Below are 27,667 nucleotides of genomic sequence, written 5' to 3'. Positions count from 1 at the left end.
ATCGACTCTGAGCCCTTTCCTGTTTGCAATGGTGATGGACAGGTTGACGGACGAGATCAGACTGGAGTCTCCATGGACCATGATGTTCGCGGATGACATCATGATCTGTAGGGAGAGTAGGGAGCAGGCTGAATCGAGCCTTGAGAGGTGGAGGTACGCACTGAAGAGAAGGGGAATGTTAGTCAGTAGGAGTAAGGCGGAGTACATGTGCGTAAATGAGAGGGAGGGTGGTGGTATGGTGCAGTTGCAAGGAGTTGAGGTGGGGAAGGTGGATTGGTTTAAATACTTGGGATCAACTGTCCAAAGTAACGGAGGGTGTGGGAGAGAAGTGAAAAAGAGAGTGCAGGCAGGATGGAGTGGGTGGAGAAGAGTTGCAGGAGTGATTTGTGACAGAAGGGTAGCTGCAAGAGTGAAGGGGAAAGTATACAAGACGGTAGTGAGACCAGCTATGTTGTATGGTTTGGAGACGGTGGCGCTAACAAAAAGACAGGAAGCAGAGCCGAAGGTGGCAGAGTTAAAGATGCTGCGATTCTCGTTGGGAGTGACGAGGATGGATAGGATAAGAAATGAGTGTATTAGAGGGACAGCGCAGGTAGGACGGTTTGGAAACAAAGTGAGAGAGGCGAGATTGAGATGGTTTGGACATGTGCACAGGAGGGAAACGGAGTATATCGGGAGAAGGATGTTGAAGATGGAGCCGCCAGGCAGGAGGAGAAGAGGAAGGCCAAAGAAGAGGTTCATGGATGCGGTGAGGGCGGACATGCGGGTGGTTGGAGTGTCAATGGAAGATGTGGAGGATAGAGCGAAATGGAGACAGTTGGTCCGCTGTGGCGACCCCTAACGGGAGCAAGCCGAAAGAGGAAGAAGAAGTTTAAGAATAGTTGAACCAATACCCATGATAGTATCAATTATCCCATCTCCTCTAAATTGATGTCCGACACCCCTTTGTCTCTTAGGTTTATAGTATCCTCTACCAAGATACATACCTTCACCCTTGTAGTACGGGGAAAGGAACATCCCATCCCCTGTAATTATTTTATATTTTCCCAACTCGTGTTTCCTCACAATAACCATCGTATTTATTTATTGAAAAACTTCACGTAGGTGAATTCTGATGGATATAACTTCTCCATTAAAAGAAATCACACGATTATCTTGGTCGGTTATCCTAAAATTTACTCTGTGTATGGTTTTTCCTGACACAGGTAGATAAACCAAATTTTTGGGTTCCATATTGAATTTATAACCAATTGGGGTTGAGTATGCGCTGAATGAAAATATTGTATTTGTTTTTTTTCCATCATTATAAGCACCATCAATCAAATCACAGTGAATTAACACTGAATTTATTCCTGAGGATATTTGAATGACATTATCACTGTAAAACGTCCCATTAGTTTCAATCTTTTTTGAGGAGAAACCCAATAACTCTCTAAATGAATTATCAATTGTGAAATCAACCTTGTAGTTATTTTTAACTTTAATCGTTGATTTTGAAGTATGTTTTTGAATGTTTATAACAATATTTTTTGGTTCATCACCCTGTTCTTTCATAAGACGAGCAATTTCGGAAGATATTTGAGAAATCTCGTATGCTCCGGGTGAGACAGTTATCGTTTTGTATCCACTTCCCGGATTATAACTAAACTTGTCATTTTTCTCGGTTATATTAAATAAGGTATTATAAGTTTCCATGGACAATAAAGATGCCTCATATTCTTTTGTTGTGTCAAGTTGTAGTGGGTATGGGAATGAAGATGTGTGGTCGCTTGTTGTGAAATTGAAACTAAGGATTGTGCTTCTCATCTTATTTAATATGAGATAAAATGTCTTTATATTGATATTTATTAATTATTTTCTTGTTCATCAACTGGTCTAAAATGGCTGATGCTTCATTAAAACAATTGTTATTTCCAGCCTTCTTACTGCCTAACAACAATAACAGTCTATTAACTAATTGCGATGGGTCATTTGGAAGAAAACTAATACCTGAACCAAGGATACTTAAAGCCTGAATAATGTGTTTCTCCTTCTCATTCTTCCTACTTTTACCAGAAAGAATAACCTTATAATTTAGAGTGTTCAGCAGATCAATATATACTCTATCATCATTATTTTCCATATCCAATGGTTTATCAATAAACTTTGATTCATCCCTCACAGTTGAACCTTGTCTTCCACCTTTTGTGAGAAGAAACATTAATCTCGGAGTTAGTTTAACAGGGGGTTGAGCAGAACCCAAGAACCTTAATTCATCATTAAATATCAATACCTTTTCTTGAACAAGATGAAATATTGCTGGTTGTTCTGTTGGAATGAGTCCTGCTTTGGTTTTTGAATCCGCTGAATATTCATTGTTTTGAATAGCATTCACAATATAATCAGGGGGTTGATTAATCTCTTCCAGTTGTTGAAATAAACCTTCATCATCATATTCTAATTCTCCTAAATGCTCTAATTCTTCCTCCGTCATTTGACTGAAATCTTTTAACATTTGAAGCTTTCTGGGAGTATATTCTACTGTGGGAACTGTGGAAACATCTTTAATTTTTTCTTGGGAAGTTTTTAAAAGTGGTTTAAAAAATTTCTCTTGTTTTCTTTCAAATGCTTCTTCGCCCGTTAGTTTCTGTCTGCGTTTCTTCTTTATGTCTTCCTGTTGTTTTACAACTTTTAAAACCAACTCTTGATGTTCCTTAAATCTTCTTGCTCTTTCTTTTGTATCCATTTATTTATTGTAAAATATCATTTAATGAATTGTAAAGATTAACAGGGAAATTTTCCTTTTCTTCATCATTCAAGTAGATGTGTTCAAATAAATCCTTTTCTTTAAATATTTCATCAAATTCTTTATTAACATTAATGCGAGTTGTAATTTCTTCTTCACTAATACTTGCATCTCTGCTTTTCATACGTTTGCGTTGAGTTTCTTCATCAACATCAAAACCGAATGATAAAATCTTCACTCCGCTCAGATATTTAATAATTTGTCTCGTTCCTTCTGGATTAGTTTCTAATATCCCAACACCACCAGATTTTAGTTTCCTTAACTCACTCTTACAATGTGAATATTTTGTTGTACCAAGAGAAACCTCCTGAAACATTTGGCCTTCATTCCTCAATCGCATATGTTCCTCCACTGAAATATAGTGATAATCTTCACCTTTTACTTCTCCAGGTCTTATTGCTCTAGTGGTTGTTGATACAATGCGTATCACGGGGTGTTTTTTAAGTAAATTTACAATATTCTCATTTGTACTACACAAGAACCTTGATTTATGAAAGTTTTTTCCAGAAGCAGATTTACCCACAAGATTTACAATAATAGTTGTCATTTATATATGTAATTGTTTATAAAACAAAAAATATATCCCTTAATATCTCATCTTCTTTCACAACAATATATTAATATTTTTCAGTCGTGTGCTTCATGTAATCCTCAAATTTCTTTTTACTACATAATGTGGAACAATTATCTCTCCAAAAATTATTGATATCTATTGAATTTAACTTGAATAAAATGAAAGTATTAGCATTGTTTCTGATGGAACGACGAGGAAGTTGAAAGTACGATTGACTAAGATAAATACAATTACAAGAAGAATGTCTCCCTCTTGTGTAGTAGCTGTCCATTACCGTTTGGTTTCTCTCATTAACACAATCATCAAAGATAACGAGGTTCTTTTTTGATTTATCCAAATTTTGCGATGACGGTGTATTATCCATATTATCACTAAGAATACAAGTTATAGGATTTGATTTCTTTTTACATCTCTGTGTATCACAAAATAGTTGAATTATATCTTCAATGTTATAATCATTTAGGTTTTTTTGACGTTTAAATAAACCGATTATATCTTCTTTTTGAAGACCAGCATTAAAACCTTGTGAGAGTAGTTGATACTCTGGTTGAAAACTCGACTTTGTGAAAATTATTAAATTATCATAATCTAAAAAGTTGGGAGTGAGGAGCATCTTTAAAAGTAAGCAGGTTTTTCCACATCCACTTGAACCAACTATGAGACATCTTAATGAATTTGGGAGATTTTTATGGTTGTTAAATTTTATCTTATTTTCCCAAATAGGTAAAAAATCATTCATTTATATATTTGAAAAACAGGTTATTTAATTTATTATTGGCTTTTTTAGAAACTCTATATTTTATCCTAAGTTCAGGTTTAATTTCAAGATAATCCATTATTTTATTTATACAATATCTTGTGTTGATATTTCCCTGAAAATTACATCCATGAATAATATACAACAACAATCCTTTGAACATTTCTCTTATACGTTCAGTTTTTTTCCCTTGTAAGGAAAGGTGTGTTATCACCCTCATACTTTACATTCATTTCTCTAATCAATCTTGTTAAGTAATTCATTTTTGGTGTAAATCGAAAAGAATTATTTTCCTTTTTATATTTTTTATTATCATTAATTGGAAGATAATCACAGAATATACATTGTTTATAGGCTTTTGACTCTGTGTTTAATCCCCGTCTTTCACACGCAGGACAATTCTCAAATTTGTCATATGGAGAATCAGGAAAGTCTAGCATATTTATAAAGTAAAACTTTACTTAAACTGAAATTCATCTATACTTTCAGTTGTATATTACCATCGATATCGATATACTTTTTCATTATCAGATTCAACGACAAAATTTTTATATTAAAGGTAATTTTAAAATTATCGTTAACTACTATTGAACGAAATGTCATTTCACCTGATATATTAACATCCTTTATTTCATCAGGATTTACATCTTTAGGGTTGTTGAAAAAAATACAAATTTCTCCTTGCATATTACAGATGGTCTTATCTTTTCTTTCTAAAGCTTCATCCATAAGGTTTTTGTTCTTTGATACTTTTTCTTGTTTCATTGCTTTTTCTAGTTTTGAATATATTACTAGAAGGAGAGGAGAAACTTTTGTTAGAGATACTTTAATTGATGTTCTTCCAGGTATACTGAAAGCCCTTCCACTGAAGGAAATTGAAGAACTCATATTATTTACCATAATAGTTTTTATCCAATAGTTGTTATATTTATCTTTGTTCAATTTTACATCCTTGACATATTTCTCAGTATCTTTAACAGATGAAGAGATTGATTGAAACTTGTCTTTTGTGTCTTGAAACATTGTATTTATTAAGTGAAAAAGTTGGAGGATAAAATGGTTTTTAAGCACAGATTCACCTATAAATTAAACGAAATTTTCATCAAGAAAATTTTAGTTTAAGCAAAGTTTTATTCTATAAATATGGTGAATACAACGTACTGCGATGTTTGTAATCACAAATATAAACATTATAGAAAACACCTCCGAACCAACAAACACACATTTAATCTATTTCATCAAATATCTCCTCTTGAGTTGGAAAGAAAACATTGTGATATCTGTTCAAAGGATGTTTTGAAGAGTAGTTATAATAAACATCTTCAATCACAAAAACACAAGAAAAATGAGTTTAAAGTAAAGGGAGACTATTATATTGAAAACACTGATGGGGCATTTAAAGGGCATATAAAAATAAGGATTTTTCAATTTGGAGAACCCGGTCCATCATCAATAGCTGAATCAATTGAAATAGTGAAACCCGATGTTGAAAAATTTATTAAAAAGACATTAAAAGAAATGAAAACTTTAAAGTTTTATATGGGAGTGAAAATGAATATGAAAAGACAAGATGAAGAAAATACTCCTTATATGAGAACAGGTCTTCATTTTATAACATCATTTCAAGATTTTTTGAATAGTGGGGTTTATGAAGAACTATCAAGACAAGAGGAGGATGTTGATAATACAGTGGTAGGAAGTGGATTCAATATTAAAAAAAAATCATCTTTTTAGATATACACATTCTAAAATCAAACCTTCTTAAAGCTTCTTCTTATATTGAATTACCAAAAGAAATAAAACTAAAGAAGGCAGTTGTTAATATTAAGAACAATGATAATAAATGTTTTCTCTGGTCTGTTCTTGCTCACTTTCATCCACCAAAATGTAATTCAGAAAGAGTAAAACAATATATGAAATATGAGAATACCTTGGACATTAAAGATTTTAAATTCCCAATGCCACTAACAGATATTCCTAAATTTGAGAAAAAGAATAATCTTTCTATTAATGTATATGGATTAACGGATACAAACAAAGTTCAAATATTAAAAATTTCAAACAACTATAAAAATGAAGAAACACACATTGACCTTTTATATTTTAGTGTTGGAAAGAATTCACATTACACATACATCAATAATTTATCAAGATTAATCTCTTCTCAGGTATTCAGAACAACAAACAAAATATATCCTTGTAAGTGATGTCTTAATTCATTTCATACAAAAGAACGATTAGAACAACATTCAAAATATTGTAGTAATCATAAATCAGCTGTAATTACAATGCCTAAACCTGGTGAAAAGATTTATTTTGAAGATTATAATAAATCTATCATGCACCCATTTGTGATATACGCTGATTTTGAATGTATCCTTAAAAAGATAAATACTGCTTCTCCTAATCCAAAAGAATCATATACAAATAAATATCAAAAACATATTCCTTGTGGTTTCTGTTATTATATCAAATCATCTGTTGGAGAAAAGTATAACAAACTTGAACATTATCGTGGGAAAAAATGCTTCACAAGAGTTTGTAAAACGATTAGAAAAGGATTGTATAAGACTCACTAAATTAATGAAAGAAACAAATGAACCGATGAAATTAACCAAAGAAGAAAAATTAGAATTTAGAATGAACAATATCTGTCATATTTGTGAGGGGGAAATTAAGGAGTCTAAAGTTAGAGATCATTGTCATCTTACTGGTAAATATAGAGGTCCCGCTCATTCCTGTTGTAATCTTAATTATAAATTACCTTCTTTTATTCCAGTCTTTCTTCACAACAGCGCCAACTATGATACACATCTATTTATAAATGAACTTTCAAAAACACCAGGGAATATTTCTGCCATAACAAACACAAGTCAAAAGTATATTTCATTTTCAAAAATGATATTCACAAAACCTTTAACTCGTATTAGGTTTCTAGATTGTTACAAGTTTATGGGAACACCACTAGCCTACCTCGCATCAAATCTAAGCTCCACGGACTCTTTTCCAAATCTTAATTCATTCTTTCCAAAAGAGGAAATTCTCACTAAAGAGGAAATTCAGATTAAAGAGAGAATTCAAAGTAAAGAGGAAACTCTAATTAATGAAGAAATTCTAACTGAAGATGAAATTCTAATTATAAAGAAAATTCTAACAATGAATGAAATTCTAACTAAAGAGGAAATTCTGATTAAAGAAGGAATTCTTACGAGAGAGGAAATTCAAACAAGGAATGAAATTCAAAGTAAAGAGAAAATTCTTACAAGTAAGGGAATTTATCCTTGTGATTATATGGATTCATTTATGAGATTTAAAGAAACACAACTTCCATCAAAAGAAAGTTTCTATAATAACCTTTATGAAGAAGAGATAAGTGATAAGGAATATAAACACGCACAAGAAATATGGAAATTATTTAAGATAAAGAACCTTGGAGAATATCATGATTTATATCTAAAAACAGATGTTTTATTGTTAGCTGATGTGTTTGAAGCTTTTAGATCACTCTGTCATCATAAAAATTGTTATGGATTAGACCCTGCCCACTATTTCACAGCTCCTGGTTTAGCTTGGAGTGCAATGTTGAAAATGACAAAACAAGATATAGATTTAATCAGTGATGTTGATATGCTTTTGATGATTGAGAAGTCCAAGAGAGGTGGAATATCACAAGTATGTTCAAAAAGATATGCTAAAGCAAATAATAAATATCTTTCAAATTATGATAGTGAAAAAGATAGTAATTATTTGATGTATTTTGATGCTAATATTTTGTATGGATGGGCAATGTCTCAATCTCTGCCTTATGGTAAATTAGAGTGGGTGGAAGAAAAGGATTATGAAAAGGCTTTGATGAATATTTTTTTTCTTCTCAAGAGGAATTGAATGACGAAGAAGAAGGTTATTATTTTGAAGTTGATTTGAGGTACCCGAGTGATCTTCATAATAAGCATAAAGATCTTCCTTTTGCATGTGAGAAAGAAACCCCAAAGAAAGAATGGTTAAGTGATTATCATAAAAGTTTTAATATTAAAGGTAAATCAACAGAAAAGTTATTAACAACATTCTATGATAAAGAGGGATATGTTTTGCATCAGAGAAGCTTAAAACAGTTTTTGAGAGAAGGATTGAGAGTAGCTAAAATTCATAGAGTTTTAAAATTTAAACAAAGTCCTTGGGTGAAAAAGTATATTCAATTCAATACAGATATGAGAGCAAATACAAAAGTAAAATTTGAAGGGGACTTTTATAAATTAATGAATAATGCTGTATTTGGAAAGACTATGGAAAATGTTAGAAACAGGCAAAACATTAGATTCGCAACATCTTGGAAAGAAGCTTCGAGATTGATAAATAAACCAAGTTTTGAGAGAGAAGAGGTTTTTTCAGAGAACTTTTCTGCAATTCATATGAAAAAGGAAAGTATTGTAATGGATAAACCAATTTATATTGGAACAGCAGTTCTTGATTTATCAAAGATATTGATGTATGATTATTTGTATAATGACTTAAAGAAAGAGTATGGTGAAAATGTTTCATTGTTGTATATGGACACTGATAGTTTTATCCTAGATATAAAAACTGATGATGTTTATGAAGATATGAAGAAAAAGTATTGGAGTATATGATACAAGTAATTTCAGCAAGAAGAGTGAGTTATTTTCCAAAAAGAATGAAAAGGTTATTGGTAAGTTTAAGGATGAGTTGAGTGGAAAAGTAATGAGTGAGTTTATTGGATTGAGAGCAAAGGCATATGCTTATAAGTATGGTGATCAGATTGATCAGAGGTTAAAGGGAATAAAGAAATATGTAATAAAGAAATCAATAACTTTTAGAAATTATTATAATTGTTTGATGAATAAGAAAGAAGAATATAGGAAAATGAATACAATAAGAAGTTATAAACATAACATATATATAGTGAAGAAGTAAATAAAAAGGCATTAGGAGACTTTGATGATAAGAGATTTATTTTAGATAATGGAATAGATTGTGTTCCATATGGATATTGTATGATAGAGTGTATAAAATAGATTGCGTTTTAACGATGGGAAGATGGGTTAGGGTTTTTTAAGGGCTACCGCCGCGTTTTTTCACAATATATAAATGGTTAAACCAAGTATTAATCAAACTAAAGAATGGAGAAAATCTCAGTCTTGGTATATAAATGGAAAACATAATGAATGTGAAAAATATCAAATAAGTCTTATTGAAAAAATAACTCAAACAAAGGTAAATAAAACAAATAAGCGAATCAATTTAAAAAGTAGTAAGTTAGAGGATGTAAAGAAAAAAATGAATATCCTTGAATGGACTGAAAACTTTGATGGTTATCAATTGAACAATGAAAAAACAATTTACTATAATCTCAAAATGATATGTGGCTCAGGAGGTGGTCAAACAAGAGCATTAAGAGAAGTTTATCATTTCGTAATGGCACAAAAGGGGTATCTTAAAAAATATAAAGATTCAAATGTTTTGTTTGTCAATATTTTAGATGGGGATTATTGTGCAAAGAAAATTAAACTATTGAAGGAATTTGAGAATGAACAAATCTTTATAGGTTTAATGAGTGAGCTGATCAACCTCCAGGTTAAAAGGGGAGACAAATAAATATACCTTGGGATAGCCTGGTTATATATATATACAAAGCCTGGTGTTGGCTAAGCCTGGTGTTGGCTTAGTGGTTAGGGTGGCAGCTTGGGATCCCAGGGTCCTGAGTTCAAGTCCCGTTGGCTGCTGAATTAACACCAGGGGGTTGACTCAGCCTGTCATCCATCCGAGGTCGGCGAAGTGAGTACCAGTGTACTGGTCCCGGTGTATGCCCCGGTTAGAATAGGTGTACCATATCCCTGTGTTGTAAGAGGCGTCCAGGAAGGGCATCCGGCCATAAAACATTGCCTCACAAAAAGCCAAACCCCTGCACAGCAGGGAAAAACGGATAAAAAGGGGGTTTATTTTTAGGGGAAAAAAAAGGGAATCGCTGAAAATCCCCCATTCATTTACATGGGGAAAAGTGAGCTAGAACCAGTATATCCACCCTACATATATATATATATATATATATATATATATATATATATATATATATATATATATATATATATATATATATATATATATACATATACATACATATACAGGGGGCTGCAAAAGTAGGTATACAGTACTGTATACCTATTATATATGTACATCTTATATATTATTTCCGAGTTTGTGGTTTCGTGTCGCGCTATCTTCGACTTTGTTCTGCGCTCGAGTAACGTGATATTCGGCTTACATTATCTCAAAGACCATATGAGGTGCATGGTACAAAAAAAGTAAATAAAATGGTTCTGAAACAGTGAAATTGAATTCCACTTACTGCATTAAAGTAAAATTACTACTGATACTCTGCATCAGTTCCCTTCTCAAACACACCCACCCTAATATGTTGCGCAGAGCGCGGGTTATGCTTGTCGATCTATAATTCCAGCAATCTGTGTGTGTGTGTCTGTCTGTCTGCGACCGCCGTTTCTCGACGACCACCCATCCGATCTGATTGAAACTTGCCAGGAATATTGCCGGGGACCCGCGGATGTGCCTTTTCAAGGTTTCATATTAATCGGACGAGCGGTTCCCAAGTTACGGCCATTTTATTGCTTTTTTAGTGTTGTAAAGGTGTATATATCACAGCTGAAGTGTCGTTCACCTTATCATGCCATTTTTTCCCAAAGATATCTCAGAATAATGATAACAGCATATTAATAATAATAGCACAATAATTGGCAGTAATAAAAAGAATAACGTGATACAATGACCAATGTCTGTCAACCAATAATGACCAATAACGTCTGTCAACCAATGACAGGACATGGTGCTATGACATCACGAATGACATCACAATTAATGTTTATTTATTTTTTATTTGCATGATTGACGTCACATTTCTTCTTCTTCCTCGTTTGGTATGACATCACAATCGACGCTGGGGACGTGAGTATGTGCCTTTTCAAGGTTTGATATTGTTCTTCATCCATTTCAGCTGTTTCCCAAGTGTTTCCCAAGGTTTGAAAACTGTTTTTTCCCCAGGTTTGAATTAATTGTTTAAATTATTAATTAATCTCAAGGTATGAATTTTCCCAAGGGAAAGAGCTGTTTCCTAAGGGTTTGAAAGCTGTTTTTTCCCAAGGCTTGAATTAATTGTTGTGCTTAATCGACATTTGTGAATACATTAACAGAGAGAGGGGCTATAGAGGAGGGTGAGAGAGAAGGGGGAGAGAGGGGGCGAGATAGGGGGAGAGAGGGGGAGAGAGGGGGGAGAGAGGGGCGAGAGAGGGGGCGAGAGAGGGGCGAGAGGGGAGGGAGAGAGGGAGGGAGAGAGGGGGGTGAGAGAGAGGGGGCATCATAATTCAAGAGAGGGTGAGAGAGGAGGAGGCGAGAGAGGAGGACGGAAGAGTGGGGGGTGAGAGTGGGGGCGAGAGAGAGGGGCGAGAGAGATGGGCGAGAGAGGAGGGGGATAGAGGAGGGGCGAGACTAGGGGAGAGAGGGGGGGCAAGAGAGGGGGGAGAGAGAGGGGGGTGAGAGAGGGGAGGCGAGAGAAAGGGGGCATCACAATTCTTCTTTATCTTCGTTTGATATGACATCACAATTGACGCTGGGGACCTGAGTATGTTTCCCAGGTGTTTCCCAAGTTATGGCCATTTACGATACGGTTGGTCCGATCTAATTGAAACAATGCCCCAATCCAGTCGTCGTTTACGAGAGTGAAGGAACAAAGCTGCACATACTGGCACGCACCTATGGGCACGCACCAGTATATTGTTACGGCTGTGGAAATTCGCAGAACACCATAAAGGTTCCTTAGTTCAGTTAGATCGATAAGTCTGTGTTCAGTTAGATTTCCCCACCGTTGTTTAGAGGATATTCTTCGTGTTAACCGGGCTGTGATCCTTTGATGTAGTGTTTTTATTTTTCTATCGTTATTTTGGACCAACCACATCTCCACCACCTTAACCACAATGCCAACCACGCCACCATCACAACAACCACGATCACCTCAACCATCAACCACAACCGAACCACCACCACCAACGTCACTCTCAACAACCGCTTCACAGCAACCTCCACCACAACCCCTCCATCACAATAACACGCGCCTCTCAACAAACCACACCATCCTCACCACTTTACCCCCAACCACCAACATCGCCTCACCACCTTCTCCACCCCATCAATCAACTAACCACCTTCGCAACCAGAACGCCAACCACCAGCCATGCCACAACTACAAGCAACCACACCACAATCCCAGGCACCAACGAATAGCATCTGCGAAAGCCAGCGCAACGCGAAGGAAACCAGAGGAGTTCCGATGGTGCGTGGATTTTCCTGCCAGTTTTCCCGCGCTTTGGTGTGGGGGAAGTGCGATGCGGGTCAAAGGTCAGAGGTCATGTAAAGGAGGGGCCTCTTTTTGGGGGAATGATTTCCTTGGACCCGAGCCAAGAATGATTTCTCCCTCACCCCCCCCCCCGGTGGCGCGCGGGGAGGGGGACGAGAGGGCACGGCCCTTTTCTAAAAGCTTCTCGCAGGAGCTGGAAGGGGGGGCGGAGCCGAAAACGAGGAGGAGTCAGGCGTTGGAACCTGAGGAATAGAAGGGCGCACGAGATGCCAGGTTCGTGGGTTGTTGGTCGTCGAGTCGTATTGTCTCTTCGGGGGAGCTTCGTCTCTTCGTGGCATTGGGGATCGCTGCTGCTCCATGGTGTTCGAGATCCGGGTGCCTTCCCTCTGGGTGCCAAGTCGTGAGGGTTGTGTGCGGTGGTCCAGGGTTGAGGCGCGCACGAGAGGAGAGTGCCGGAGAGAGCTCGCCGACCGTCGCACCACGAGGGTGCAGGTAACCAGCGTCGGTCTCGTGGGACCCATTCGGTCAGCCAAGTCCATAAAGGCCCACGGGCCTAGTCTGACCCCCCTGTCTGTGGGCGTGGTCTTTTCTCTTCTTTTGTGTGAATGATGTGGCGCCGTGTCCATAAGTAAACCTGTGAAGTGCCTGTGAAATAATAAGAATATTCGGTCGTAGTGCTTTCCCTTGCTTTTGTTTGCCTTGCTCGTGTCTTTGTCCCCGTCCCGTGTATGCTTTTCTGTATACGTGCATGATTGTTCATCTTGTTACGCGCCTCAGATCACGATACCAAAATACACCTGTTCCTTGCCAGCTGGGGGAATAGACCCCGGCTACAGACTGGATTTGTCAGAGACCGAGCGGAGTCTGCTAGTCCGTAGCCCGTTTGGGTTTTATATCCAAAATGAGCGGATCGTTCCTCGGCATGGCACGAATAAATTCAAGGTGGAAAATCTCGTATAACTCAGCCAGATTTATTGGAGACACATCAGGGAACACAACACAAGCAAAGCATTCACGACAATGTTATAATTAATCTATAACCTGTTCTTAAATAGGGAGCTACGGGTTAGGGGTTTCGAAGGGAACCTGAGCGAGATAAACCTTAGACAACATGCAGACAAGACACGGACAGCATGCATGCAAGACAGAGTACTTGGTGATGTCTCATGGACGAGAGGAAAGTGTCAAAAAGCAAGAATGTCGCTCACAACAAGCGGATGTCCATGGATTCGAGCCCCCAGCTCGAACGCGCCGCGTGGCAAAATGGAGGTGTCGTACTCTTGTCCCCTTAGCACTGCACGCGGTCTGCGCGCGCTTTGACCCCGCGTAAGGTCGATGGAACGAGACTGCCAGATCAACAATGGGCCTCAGCCGATCTCTCCCATGGTCCAGCAGACAAATCCAGGCCTGGCTTGTGCACCAGACAAGGCCCAAATTGAGGTGCCGGGCTCCGGCAAGCGGATCGGCAAACGTGTCGAGCCGTTGGTGTGAGCAGGGACCGTCAGAGGCTCCGTCGTTTCCTCTCTTGCCTTCCCGCCTCGAAGCCCTACTTCTCAACTCTGTACTCTCAGTTTCTTTCTCTGTAGAATCACCTTTTCTTTCCTTTTCCACGCTCGCCTCTCAAAGCCGGCTGCCGTCTCTCTCACGGCAGAATCACCTCCTCATAAGAGTCAATCGCTGACTCGACGTGCAGGCCACCTCTCCCACTGCCCCAAAAATGCAGACTCGACGTGCAGGCCGCCTCTCTTACGTTCGCACTCTTCGAAACACGAGCACGCCTCGAGAGTGACTGTTTCCACACACTGAACCCTTTTACGAAGCCTTTGTCCGCTCGCTTCAAAGCCACCCGCAGTTTGTGTACTTCCGTTTCACTTCTCCTTTTCGGCGTTTGTGGCCTCTGAGTTTCACTTCCTCTTTCCGGCGCTCGTGGACTCCGAGTTTCACTTCCTCTTTTTGGCCACACCCTCTCAGCCAACTAGGCGGGGCATCGTCCGGGATGGGGTAGGAAGAAGAGGGAGCTCTTGTTCCACCACCACCACACAAACAACAAAAACAGCCTCTTGCATCTCCCGACACACATGTAACGTCCATTTTACCACACAACCTAGCAAAACATGCATTTAATGGGGGATCTGAGATAATCCTATATTTAGTAGTCCAATAAGGGCCATTCCATAACAATATATATATATATATATATATATATATATATATATATATATATATATATATATATATGTATATTGTGACGTCCACGGGACTTGAACAGTCCCGCCAACGTAGAATGAGCCGAAACGATGGAGGAGGTTTATTTATTTATAACCCAAAGATGGCGGTTCTAATCGCTCTACCGCAAACGGGACGAGGAAGGTGGCACGAGTCACTTTTCACTGAGTTGATGATGTTTATTTGTTTTTATTATTAACCAAAAATAACAAGACTCGGCAAGAAGAGGGATCCGGGGGCGATTCGACGGGATGGTGTGGGATCGGGCGTGGGGAAAACACAGACAATTCCAATGAATATATAGATCTCAAACCCTCTAAGGCACCAAGTACACACAAACACACACACACACACACACACACACACACACACACACACACACACACACACACACACACACACACACACACACACACACACACACACACACACACACACACACACACACACACACACACACACAAAACGTAGCTACTTCTGGTGGTCAGGCTGGACCGTGGTGTGGACGCAACTGTCCCTGGATCAGCGTCGGACGAGCTGGCCTTGCTCTCGTTAGGGGGGGGGGGCAGGAGAAACCGTGGTGCTGTCGACCTCCTGGTCCTGGCCCAAGTCCGCTCACAGCCGCTAGGGAACCAGTTCTGGCGCCAAGTTGCGAGCAGGAGAGGGAGGCAGGTCCGCCCGCCGTTCGACCCCGTACTCCGAGTCAGCAGAACCCAAGAGCCAACCAAGGTGAGGCACGAGGCTCAGCAAGGCTCCAGGACACGAAGAACACGATCGAATCGGCACAACAACAAGTATGCTTCCCGCGCAACAGTCTCCACATCAAAAAAACACGATCTTTTTGTCCCGATCTTCTTCCTCTTCCTTTTCGACCCCGAACAGAACCTTTTTATCCTCCCGTCCTCGTCACTTCCAATCGAGCCGTTTTACTGGCCCACCGCCGTCGCCTTCTGCCAATCGTGATCACGGGGCGGAGCCATCCGCAGCCCTGTCCTGTGACATCACAGCCAGCCTCCAGGGACTACTAAAAGGGGTTTACGCAGACACACTTACCATATCCCGTGTCCCTATCTAATTACGTGACAATTATCATTTCCCCCTTGAAGAAATGAACATTTACTAGACAACTTATCACCACTGAATTGCTACTTATTACATCGAGATCCTGGTAAACTCGAACAGCATGGCATACCTAATTAAACATCCTAATTAGCCTTTGAATGCATACCCCCCCCTCAAACGTAACACTGCCCCCTCCTCTGGTACTGCAGCTCCTGCAAGGTATATCACAGGCGCTACCGTACCAGCCTTAACACTTACTGACTCACACCTAATTAACCTAACAAAATAAAGTAGGAGGGGCAATGGGCAGCGAGTCGCAGCTAACTTACCTATCCTGCTTAATGTACTACCCCCTTATGGCCTTATCCTCGCCTAAACAATCATTCGTTTTTATTTTATTTTATTTTATTTTATTTTATCACATGAGAGCACTGAGCGAAGTTGCACTCCATCTTCTGGATCATCGCTCTTGCCCAACACTCTTCCAGTGATCTGGGGAGGGGAAACAAAAGGTTCCACAAAAACACAACACTTATACTTTACATTCCTACTCTAAGCCTTAACGACACTATTCACAGGATATTTACACTTGAACGCCTCCCCCAGTGGATGCTAATAGACCCAGCGTTACCTGGGGAGCCAATTTTCAAATTTGCCTGCCCCAAAATTATGCGGACATCATGCCCTTGCTGCACATGTCAAGTTGTGCGGGATCGAGTGGGACTCATACATCTTCACAACACTCACACCATGGTCATCATCACATTTCTAGGTCATGGTCCTCATTTTAATCATGCAGGCTGAATCCCGTCGTGGCCGTGGGGTGGTTTACCACAAGATGATGGGGGCATCTCAGGTGCAACCATGCCCACAGGTAAGCTTTAGTCCAACCCGGATGTTTCTCCGCCCCACTGCCTTTGATTCCCTCCCCCCTGGTAGCCATCAGCTCTAATCCCGTACAACACTCTGGAAGGGGTCTCACTGGCTCCTCTGGCCTTCCTGGGTCGCCAAGGTCCTACCCGCCTTGGTCGCCCAACCAGACCCTCTCCCAGTTGCCTCCAGACACTGTCACCATTAGCCACCAGGTGGTGAATCTCCTTGAAGGGGGTCGCAATTCACGCTCACCGTGAGCTTCAGCAATCCCTGTGGACAAGCACATCATCCCCACCCACAAAACCCACATGACTCCCCCACCCCATCGGCCTTACATGTGACACTTGCATTTCTAACACTTCACCGACTATGACCTTCCCTGTTACCACACCATGCCCATTAAAAAAACAATGTGTACACCATACATTTCACTTCACTTAAAACAACTCACACAGCACTTCTCACCCGATCCACGCACCAGCCATTGGACAGCCACTCGTGCCCGCTTTGTTTCCAATTACCCACTGTCCCGATTGTCACTCTAAAACCCAGCAGAACTTACAAACCCATGCCAATTTTTCCACAATTCACTTTTTTCACCAAAGGAGGGCACTTCGCCACAATCTCAGCAGCCGAGCATGGCCGTATATGCTCAGCCAAATCTAGTCTCCCCGACCCCCGACAGTGATTTCCGGACTCGACCTATGTAAGGGCACCTCGGATAGACCTGGCGGTTCAGCAGGAGGATTCATCCTCTGTAATATTTGGGTAATGCCAATTTCTCCCAGCCCCCCTCCCTGATCCTGAATCTCCGCCTGTCGGATCGTCACCAATGGCCTCTCGGGCACCCGACCCGGCCGACTCCACGAGGCCAGCCTGGCTGCGCACTCAGCCGCTCGGTGAATGGCGGGTGGATCCCGTAACTCCACTAGCACTCGGACCTCAGGATCAGGAAGAGCAGCTAAAAATTTCTCTAGTGCCAGTCTGTCCCATGCCTCCACTGTAAGGTCCCGATATGCGATCCTCACTGATTGGTAAATGTCCTGTGCCAGCTCCTGCACTGTCTCACCCAGCTTTAATTTGCGGTGCTGGAGCTGGGCCCGCACCAGATCACAGTTTGCCGCGAACCCAAACCGACAGCTCAACGCCTCACAAATGTGGGAGCTGGTCAACATCCCCTCCGCGATCACATTTAACACATCTGCGGCTGGTCCCCGCAACGTTGCCACCAAATTCCCTGTACGTTCCCGCTCATTCCACCCGTTTAGTCGGGAAATACACTCAAATTGCGTCAGAAAAGCTTCAACGCTCCCTGACCCGTCGAAATTTACCAGGGGGATCACTTTTACGGTGGCCCGCTTCTCAGTTTCTCCCTTGTCCGAATCCAGCCCAGGGATCAAACACCCTTGTGGCTGCGTATCCAATTTCGGAGCCCACTGTGGCCAAAGATGTTTTGTGGTGAGGGTCTCATGGGTCAATTTTGCCTCCTGTTCCAAACGTTGAATGGACTGATTCACCTCTTGCCGCAGGATCTTCTGGGCCCGCACAACCTCCTCCAAGGCTCCGTCGCGAGTTTGTAGCTGCTCCTCAACCAACCCGGACACTCTACTTACAAAAGACGGCTCTACCAGGCCTTTATCCAAGACTTCATCTTGGCTCATAATTTTATCTTGTTCGTCCAAACGAGCCTCCAATCCTTTTACCTCCTCCGCCAAATTCATCCCTTGCTTCCTCAGCTCTCCCCACTCTTCAACTTGCAGCTGCATACGAGCATCCACACAGGCACGATGACGTTCCAGGCTTTCATCCACTTTATCAACCCGAATGTTCGTTGCATCAATTTTATCTACCAATTTTTTTCATATATTTTCCCCCTCCAATGTAATTTCTACCTTTGTTTCCTCCAATCTATCCTCGAATTTGCTTTGCATTTCTCCCAATTTAACATCCACACACTCCTGCATCTCAGTTTTCATTTTCTCCATCTTTTCCCCCAATTCATCCCTCATTAAATCAATCTGTGCACCCAACTGTTGCCCCATTACCCCCAATTGATCTGTCATTTGTGCCCCCTGTGCCGTCATTTCTGCCATTTGTTCCCCCTGTGCCGTCATTTTTGCCCCCTGTGCTGAAATTGCACTCATTAAACGTTCCAACATTGTCCAGATCGTCATCGTGCCAGTTTCCGGCGCTGCCGGCCCCGTTACGGGCGATGAAGCACTGTCCACGCTCGGAATGGGGGAGGTTCCAACCCTACCCCCGTCTCTCCCTTCTTCCCCCGACTCGCTGCCAGACACGTGGCCTTCCTCCTCAAACATCTGCATATCCGCCATGGTGCAGAAGTCCCGTTTGCCGCCAATTAAATTTAATTTGAAAAATCCCGCCAAAATTTTCCCGCGCTTTTCTGTAGTAATTTTATATTCCAATTCGTGGCGAGATTTTAATCCTGGTATATAATTTAGAGGGGTTCGAACATCCAACACCCTGACACCAATGTGACGTCCACGGGACTTGAACAGTCCCGCCAACGTAGAATGAGCCGAAACGATGGAGGCGGTTTATTTATTTACAACCCAAAGATGGCGGTTCTAATCGCTCTACCGCAAACAGGACGAGGAAGGTGGCACGAGTCACTTTTCACTGAGTTGATGATGTTTATTTGTTTTTATTATTAACCAAAAATAACAAGACTCGGCAAGAAGAGGGATCCGGGGGCGATTCGACGGGATGGTGTGGGATCGGGCGTGGGGAAAACACAGACAATTCCAATGAATATACAGATCTCAAACCCTCTAAGGCGCCAAGTACACACACACACACACACACACACACACACACACACACACACACACACACACACACACACACACACACACACACACACACACACACACACACACACACACACACACACACACACAACGTAGCTACTTCTGGTGGTCAGGCTGGACCGTGGTGTGGACGCAACTGTCCCTGGATCAGCGTCGGACGAGCTGGCCTTGCTCTCGTCAGGGGGGGGGGGCAGGAGAAACCGTGGTGCTGTCGACCTCCTGGTCCTGGCCCAAGTCCGCTCACAGCCGCCAGGGAACCAGTTCTGGCGCCAAGTTGCGAGCAGGAGAGGGAGGCAGGTCCGCCCGCCGTTCGACCCCGTACTCCGAGTCAGCAGAACCCCAGAGCCAACCAAGGTGAGGCACGAGGCTCAGCAAGGCTCCAAGACACGATCGAATCAGCACAACAACAAGTATGCTTCCCGCGCAACAGCCTCCACACCAAAAAAACACGATCTTTTTGTCCCGATCTTCTTCCTCTTCCTTTTCGACCCCGAACAGAACCTTTTTATCCTCCCGTCCTCGTCACTTCCAATTGAGCCGTTTTACTGGCCCACCGCCGTCGCCTTCCGCCAATTGTGATCACGGGGCGGAGCCATCCGGAGCCCTGTCCTGTGACGTCACGGCCAGCCTCCAGGGACTACTAAAAGGGGTTTACGCAGACACACTTACCATATCCCGTGTCCCTATCTAATTACGTGACAATTATCATTTCCCCCTTGAAGAAATGAACATTTACTAGACAACTTATCACCACTGAATTGCTACTTATTACATCGAGATCCTGGTAAACTCGAACAGCATGGCATACCTAATTAAACATCCTAATTACCCTTTGAATGCATACCCCCCCCCTCAAACGTAACTCTATATATATATATATATATATATATATATATATATATATATATATATATATATATATATATATATATATAAATATATATATATATATATATATATATATATATATATATATATATATATATATATATCAGGGGTTCCCAAACCCAGAGTCGTGACCCAAAATTGAACCCCCCCCTCAAAATCTCAGTTTTTGAGGGGGGGGGTTTCATGTCAAAAGCATTTTCTTTGACAATTTTTATCACAGGTACACTTGGTACCAGTATCATTTAGGTTGCGAGGCAAATGTGATTTCAAATTTTGGGTCATGGACAAAAACGTTTGGGAACCACTGATATCTATATATATATATATATATATATATATATATATATATATATATATATATATATATATATATATATATATATATATATATATATATATATATATATATATATATATATATATATCACACACACACAACATTTGGTGAGGAATAGCTCTCCACACCTCCCCCACTTCCTCGCTCTTCTTCCTTTCTTAGCTCCTAGCTTTTTTTTTTTTTTTTCTTCTCTTTCTCTCTCTCTCTCTCTCTCTCTCTCTCTCTCTCTCTCTCTCTCTCTCTCTCTCTCTCTCTCTCTCTCTCTCTCTCTCTCTCTCTCTCTCTCTCTCTCTCTCTCTCTCTCTCTCTCTCTCACCCCCCCGGCAGCAAAGCGACTGTTTGTATTTGTGTGTATATATATATATATATATATATATATATATATATATATATATATATATATATATATAGTCATGTGCCGCATTACGATGTTTCGGTGAACGACAGACCGCATATACGACAGTGGTCCCATAAGATTATAATGGAGCTGAAAAATTCCTATCGCGTCGTGATGTCGTAGCCGTCGCTGCGCTGCCAGTCGTATAAAAGTACAGGATAGCACATGCAATTATGTACAATACATAATACTTCATAATGATAATAAAGGACTCCCGTGTGGCCCCGTTATAACGAGATTGTTGAGGTCCATAAAATGTCATCGCGAAAAAAGCGGGGTCACGCTAAATCGGGATTCAAGAAAATCAGCGTTCAAACTGACCCAATTTTGCCCTAACATCCTAAAACACCCCTATTTTTGCCCTATTTGACCCGTTTTTTTGCACGTTTACCTTCTAGCAAGTAAATTACCTTTGATTTAAAGAATTCTGCGAATAAATCGTTGTTGTTATATTACAGTAGAAAATTAAAACACAAATGAATTTTTAGTGAAGCTTTTTATGTTGTTAAAACATTCGCACTGTTCCAAAAATATATCACACAACTGACAGGTGCTCGTTTCTTCATTTGCAAATTATAACATCGATGCAATGATTACGTATTTATAAAATCCAAACGCTATTTATTCACCTTTCTATCATCGATGCGAGAGGAGATTGCAAGCAGCCGCTAATAACACACATGGCCGTCATGAACAGTACAAAGGTAAAATTAATGCGTCTTCTGTCGATCTTGGATGTGGAACAGTGTGACACGATGTGGAGGTGAAAGGCAGTGATATTGATGATCCTGACCCTATATGGTAGTGTACAGTGATGTCCTAGGCCTTCACATTCACTCACCACTCACTCACTCACTCACTCACTCACCCAGAGCAACTTCCAGTCCTGCAAGCTCCATTCATGGGAAGAGTCCTATACAGGTGTACCATTTTATATCTTTTATACGGTATTTTTACTGTACCTTTTATATGTTTAGATATGTTTTGATACACAAATACTTACCATTGTATTACAATTGCCTTCAGTATTCAGTACAGTAACATGCTGTACAGGTTTGTAGCCTAGGTGTGTAGTAGGCTATACCATCTAGGTTTGTGTAAGAACACTCTATGATGTTTGCACGATGACAAAATCGCTTAATGACGCATTTCTCAGAACGTATCCCCGTCGTTAAGCGGCGCATGACTGTATATGTCTACAATAGCAGGAATGCAGCACTCAAAATTGGAGCCTTTTTTAAATAACATGACTAGACGACCCGTGAACCCGTAGGGTTCCCGTTGTGACAGAGGTTGATGAAAAAAATCATTTCAAGAAAAAAAACAAACCAATGTCAACCGCAGGTTGACCCGTATCTTGCCAAAAGGTGACCACGTGTGACTTCTTTAAGGTCACACTGAGGTGAACAGAGCTGCTATCCACCAGGAGTGACTCCTTGAGGAATATCTGCCTACGAGAGATTCCGATGAGAATCGTTCTACAGAGTAACCATGAAAAATATGCGTTTGCCTCATAACGTCACCAAATGACGTTATAATGTCTCAAGCTTGACACATCTGGAAAGCACTCATCGAGGTGTTCAATTTGAGGTACTACATGATATGGTTCCTAAAACTTGAAAATTTGACCTTGGGGTCAAATATGTTTGACCTGAGGCATTAACCATGAAGGTCAAGGCCAATCGCCACCAAAAATTAATCAGCTGAGCGCCAGACCATGAACTATATTCCCATGAAGTTTGAAGACGATCCGATCAAAATTACTCAAAAAATAAGGGTTTCGTCGACTCCTCTGATTTGCGACAAAGTGACCTTGACCTTTGACCTTGACCTTCAAAATTTTATGCGCTGAAAGGGACCTCTATAGGCCTCTGATATGCGAAGTTACAAAAATTTCCAATGATAACTGTGCTCTGCAGAATTTTTTATACGTGATTACAGACAAAAAAAAAACAAAACAAAAAAAACATATAAGCTGACTAACTTATCTTGCAAAAACTTTGTTTTGGCAAGATAAAAAAAGATAGCTCCAGCGAACTATACCACTGAGGTTGTTTGCAGTGATCAAATACTCCCGAAGAGTACTTGACTAAATAGGGAATTGATTTTTAAATAATTTTTTTAGTTGCCCGATTTGAATGAAACTTGATACTGCACACCGCAGGCGAATGGTGAGTAAGATGGCCCTAAATTTTTGCGCTATTGTGTACTGTTTTGGCTGTATTTCAGGAACATAATACATATATTATAGTGTGCATATATACATGTATAATGTATGTATGTATGTATGTATGTATGTATGTATGTATGTATATATATATATATATATATATATATATATATATATATATATATATCTATATATATATATATATATACACACACACACACACACACACACACACACACACACACACACACACACACACACACACACACACACACACACATATACAAGATGAGAGTTTTAGTAATATATAGATAGATAGATAGATAGATAGATAGATAGAGTGATTAAAAAAATACATGATGAGTGATGCTCATCATTTCTTCATCCCACTTTTCACCTATTTGCGAAACCAAGTCCCTGTATATGTCGTCTCGTGTTCTTCACTCTCGTCTTTCAAGACTGCTGCCCATCACCACCGAATAATGATCTCTTCCCATATGCAGTCACGATCTCTTCTACCCTCACCAACACCCCTTCTCACATCGTACTGCATTTTCAGCGTTTCCATTTTTTTGTCCACCTGTTTCTTTCTACCCATCAGTTTTCAACCTGTCGTTTAAAACAGTCTGTCATTTAGCTCCTCCACGAGCCACGACATATAAAAAACAGAGGAAGGATTAAAAAAAAAAGAAACAATTAAAAAAAAAGAAAACCCAGAAGAGAGAACTTGTTTGCTTTAGATTTACATGGATGAAACTAGTCGATTCCAAAATTAAGTGCAGAGCCGACATGAAACAGAATGATGGGCTACAAGTACTCTAGTGATGTGGACATGGTTGTCACAGGTTAGAATGAAGTTAGACAATGGCAAAGCATCACCATAACCCAAGAGCAAAGTTCCTCATAATCCTTGTGCACAGTGGTTACAAATCTGGCGAGAAACGAACTCAGGAACCAAAATACACTTTTTAAAATCAAATACCTCCGAGGCAGAAAAGCTCCACAAGACATGGAACAGCAACATTTTTCAAACACGATTGCAAGAACGAACTTGTGGAAAACGTGTCCTTCAGCAAAGCTGGTTTTGACAGGGCAAACCCCTTGCGATAGATCACACTGGGTGATTTACGACCCTTCCCAGAGGCCTGGCCCGATGACTACCGAGGGAGCTAATTGAACGACACGCTTTGATCATCCTGTCAAATAGACAGCAAGAAGCACACACCAAATGAGGCTTTTACAGCACCCACGAGGCAAGCAGACGCTTTGAAAAGGCCACACTGTCCCATACACGAGGCAGAAGAACCACCTCCAAAATGACATACAAAAACATAACAATGCAAATGCATCGCAGTAAATCCCGTTTTACAGCAACACGATCGTGCAATTAAACCTGTTCCAGAAGATTTCTGCAGTACTTTCGACGTAAACGCATGAATAATTGAACTTTGCGCAATTCATATGGTGGAGCGCATGGACATCCATGGGATCGACTTCTTTAATGAGGTGGCATGAACCATTAGTAATGATCACCTTAAGACTGTGACAGCAGTAATGTACAACAAATTTAATGATGTTCCACTGTACAAAGAAGCTCAGCTCTTACAAGTGTAACCAAACGGATGGTTCTTCCAACACGGCTAAAGCAAAGGGAGTATTTATCTTCAACTATGTAAGCAAACGATTCAGACCTTGAAAGCCTGGTCTACGAGGTAGGTCAATTTAAATTTCTACTGTCGGGGTAACCCCAAGGAAGGAGGGGGTGGGAGTCAAGCAATTCTGATAAACAATTCATAAAGCAGCCAGAAAAAAAAAATCATTGGCAATTACAGTGAAATTAGGGGAAAAAAAAAATTCCAAACGCGAGATCGAAAATCTGAAATTGCAACAAATCCAACGGGATTAAAGTATGGGGTGGGGAAGGGGGTGCTGGATTTACTTTGTACCATACTTTGTGATATAAAAAAAACATTATGATGTTTATCCGATGAAAACACACTGGCATTAATAAGATAAAATCCAAAAAAAAATAGGGAACAACCAACACAGGTGAGCGTGTGAAGTTGTAAGTTTTGATGATGAAGATTGTGCAATGGCGCCGGTATCTTGCGTGCTCAACACTGAGTTCTACAGTTGTCTAATTCCACATTCTAAGACACGAAGGGCCAAGTGCAGTGCATTCATTTGTACAAACCACCCATAGAGCGAATACACCAAGTGTTATCCGCTAAACTTGCACAAATCTACACAACAGACTTCAACAGAGCAAAAGCCCAGACGTACATGCACATGTCGTGAGATGATTAGATATGATAGATATTTGATTCCTTGTAATGATCAGACTTAAGCCATACCATAAATCAGGCAAGGCATACGAGTCGAGTTGTGCAGCTATAACAGCAAAACAAAGCTTGGTGCAAATCACCAGCGCCCCTATATTACATGTACAGTGTGTTCCTTCAAGTTTAAAAATAACTTAAAAATATATATTGAAGGGGATGAGGGAGGAGGATGGGTATTTTCCTATTATTTAAATTAACTTCAGTGAAAGCAGAAATCAGCTTTCAATGAAGACTCGATATTTGCGATCACAAAGAGATCGCCAAGGGAAAACCTCCCCCAGTGCCCATGATCCATTGATGGCCGCATTAATTTTGGACCACCATATGACCTTGAACTTCAACATTTAGGGATAGCGTAAATGAAGAAAATATGTTCCCACCTGCAATCTATACATATAACTCAGCATCATGAAAATCGGAAGAAAATTATTCAAGTTGAGATCAAAAAAAAGTGTTTTTTGTTAATTTTCACAAACCAAAAAAAGTAGGTCAGGGACACCAATAAAATATCAGGTGGACACCATCAGTACAGATCAACAATTATGATGAAATAGCATCTTGGAAGAGCAAGCAATCTTTAAGATTCCGCATTGGCAAAATTGAGCGATGACAAAAAAACACCTTATTTTCTTGGACCACCATTTCACCTTGACCTTTAACCTGGAGGGATATTGCCACTTAAAAGCTAGACGGTATGGCCAGTAAGCATTGGTTGTGGTTTTTGTGGATAAGCATTCGTAAATGCCTGTAAATGAACCATAAAAAATTGACGGTTGCATGTTATAAATTTGTTGCAGCACGAATTGGTGAATTGTAAACTGCTTGATGTAATGAGTTAATTTTGACTGGGGATGGCAGTTTTGTACTGTAAACTGCCTGGTGAGATTTGTGAAGGTGCTGGAACATTCTGAGATAAAACTTCCAGTATAGATGAGAATCACATTTGCTGGAAGACACGGGATCATTCTGTGTTAAAATATAAACCCGTGAGAGGGAAGTGTAGAGAGACGGGTGACATGTGGCGAGACATGCGTATCGATCGTCCACGTGCTCGATTTAACTCTGACGAGTGAACGAGGTGTTAATGCCCAGAGTGGTTGCTAACACATGGACCCAATTATAATCAGGTTGATTAAAACTCATTAAGATTGTGTATCAGGAAAGAATTCCTTCGAGCTCTTCAATCATCCTGAACGGGCCAGCATACGAGAGACAACAACGCAACGTGAGTCTATCGTTGGACAGCCCTGACAAACGCTGCAAGGACATCAAGTGAGAATGACTCGACAGGATTCGATCATTCGACAGCCCCGGAGGATGAGGTGAACATGCATGAGTTGAGCCGGCAGGACAGGGACACAGGGCTGAAACAACAACGCGGGAATCGGAGTTTGAAACTGCATGTAATGGTAAACTTCCTCATTTGACTTTGTATCTGTTTATTTGAAATACAAGTTTCAAAAACATTACGCTGTTGATATGGCAACTGTAATGTCACTCAGAAGTCATAGACCCAAACTGACAAAGATCCATTTAATTGGTAGTTGACCTGTACAATCGTTCATACTCGTGAAGCGCAAACCTTGGATTGCAGTTGTTAGAGAATGAGCTGGAATCAGCACCACAAACAACATACGCACACTAAAGGGAAGGAAACCCCAAGGTTTATACGAACAGGTATGATGCAAATTAAGCGTAAATGCGGCTTGCTCTCGGCTATCTAGAGCAGGGCAATTTCGTTCCAATCAGTCAAAACTTAGTCGAGTTATGGTGAAACATGTTAAAATGTCTATAATTAGGTCACGACCTTAAACATTTCGTCAAGGTAAAAACACAACAATAATTATATCAACCCCGCATAATTTGTATTTCCATTATTGATGCAAAATTTCGTTCCAAAAGTCCCAGCCGGATCTGAGATACAGCTTGGACATTGGCAGAAAAAAAAAGGAAGAAAAGTAAAAATCTAAATGGTGGTATAGTACTCTCGGGTTTAAGAAACTCTGAGGTCCCATTAAAATTTGAGGGTGCTAATTATAGAAACA

The 27,667-nt window shown here is 40.4% G+C and overlaps 2 protein-coding genes across 2 annotated transcripts in view; one reads left to right on the top strand and one right to left on the bottom strand.

The window, feature by feature from the left end:
• Positions 1-27,667, top strand: part of LOC147026963 (uncharacterized) — a 150,574-nt gene that overhangs the window by 9,888 nt on the left and 113,019 nt on the right. The window lies entirely within an intron of this gene.
• Positions 14,758-19,561, bottom strand: LOC147026966 (uncharacterized). Its single transcript, XM_085882906.1, has one exon. It carries the CDS (start codon positions 18,421-18,423, stop codon positions 17,320-17,322), a length of 1,104 nt encoding a protein of 367 aa, XP_085739032.1. The 5' UTR covers positions 18,424-19,561; the 3' UTR covers positions 14,758-17,319.

Source organism: Eptatretus burgeri, chromosome 5 (genome assembly GCF_056783735.1).
Source record: "Eptatretus burgeri isolate ZD-2024b chromosome 5, Ebu_testis_v1, whole genome shotgun sequence".
Classification (NCBI taxonomy): domain Eukaryota; kingdom Metazoa; phylum Chordata; class Myxini; order Myxiniformes; family Myxinidae; genus Eptatretus; species Eptatretus burgeri.
The sequence above is the reverse complement of the archived record's forward strand: the minus strand, read 5'-3'. Positions and strand labels throughout refer to the sequence as shown.

What these genes read in the sequence shown, in the direction of transcription:
- LOC147026966 (XM_085882906.1), bottom strand. Translation starts at nt 18,423, where the DNA reads ATGCAGCTGCAAGTTGAAGAGTGGGGAGAGCTGAGGAAGCAAGGGATG.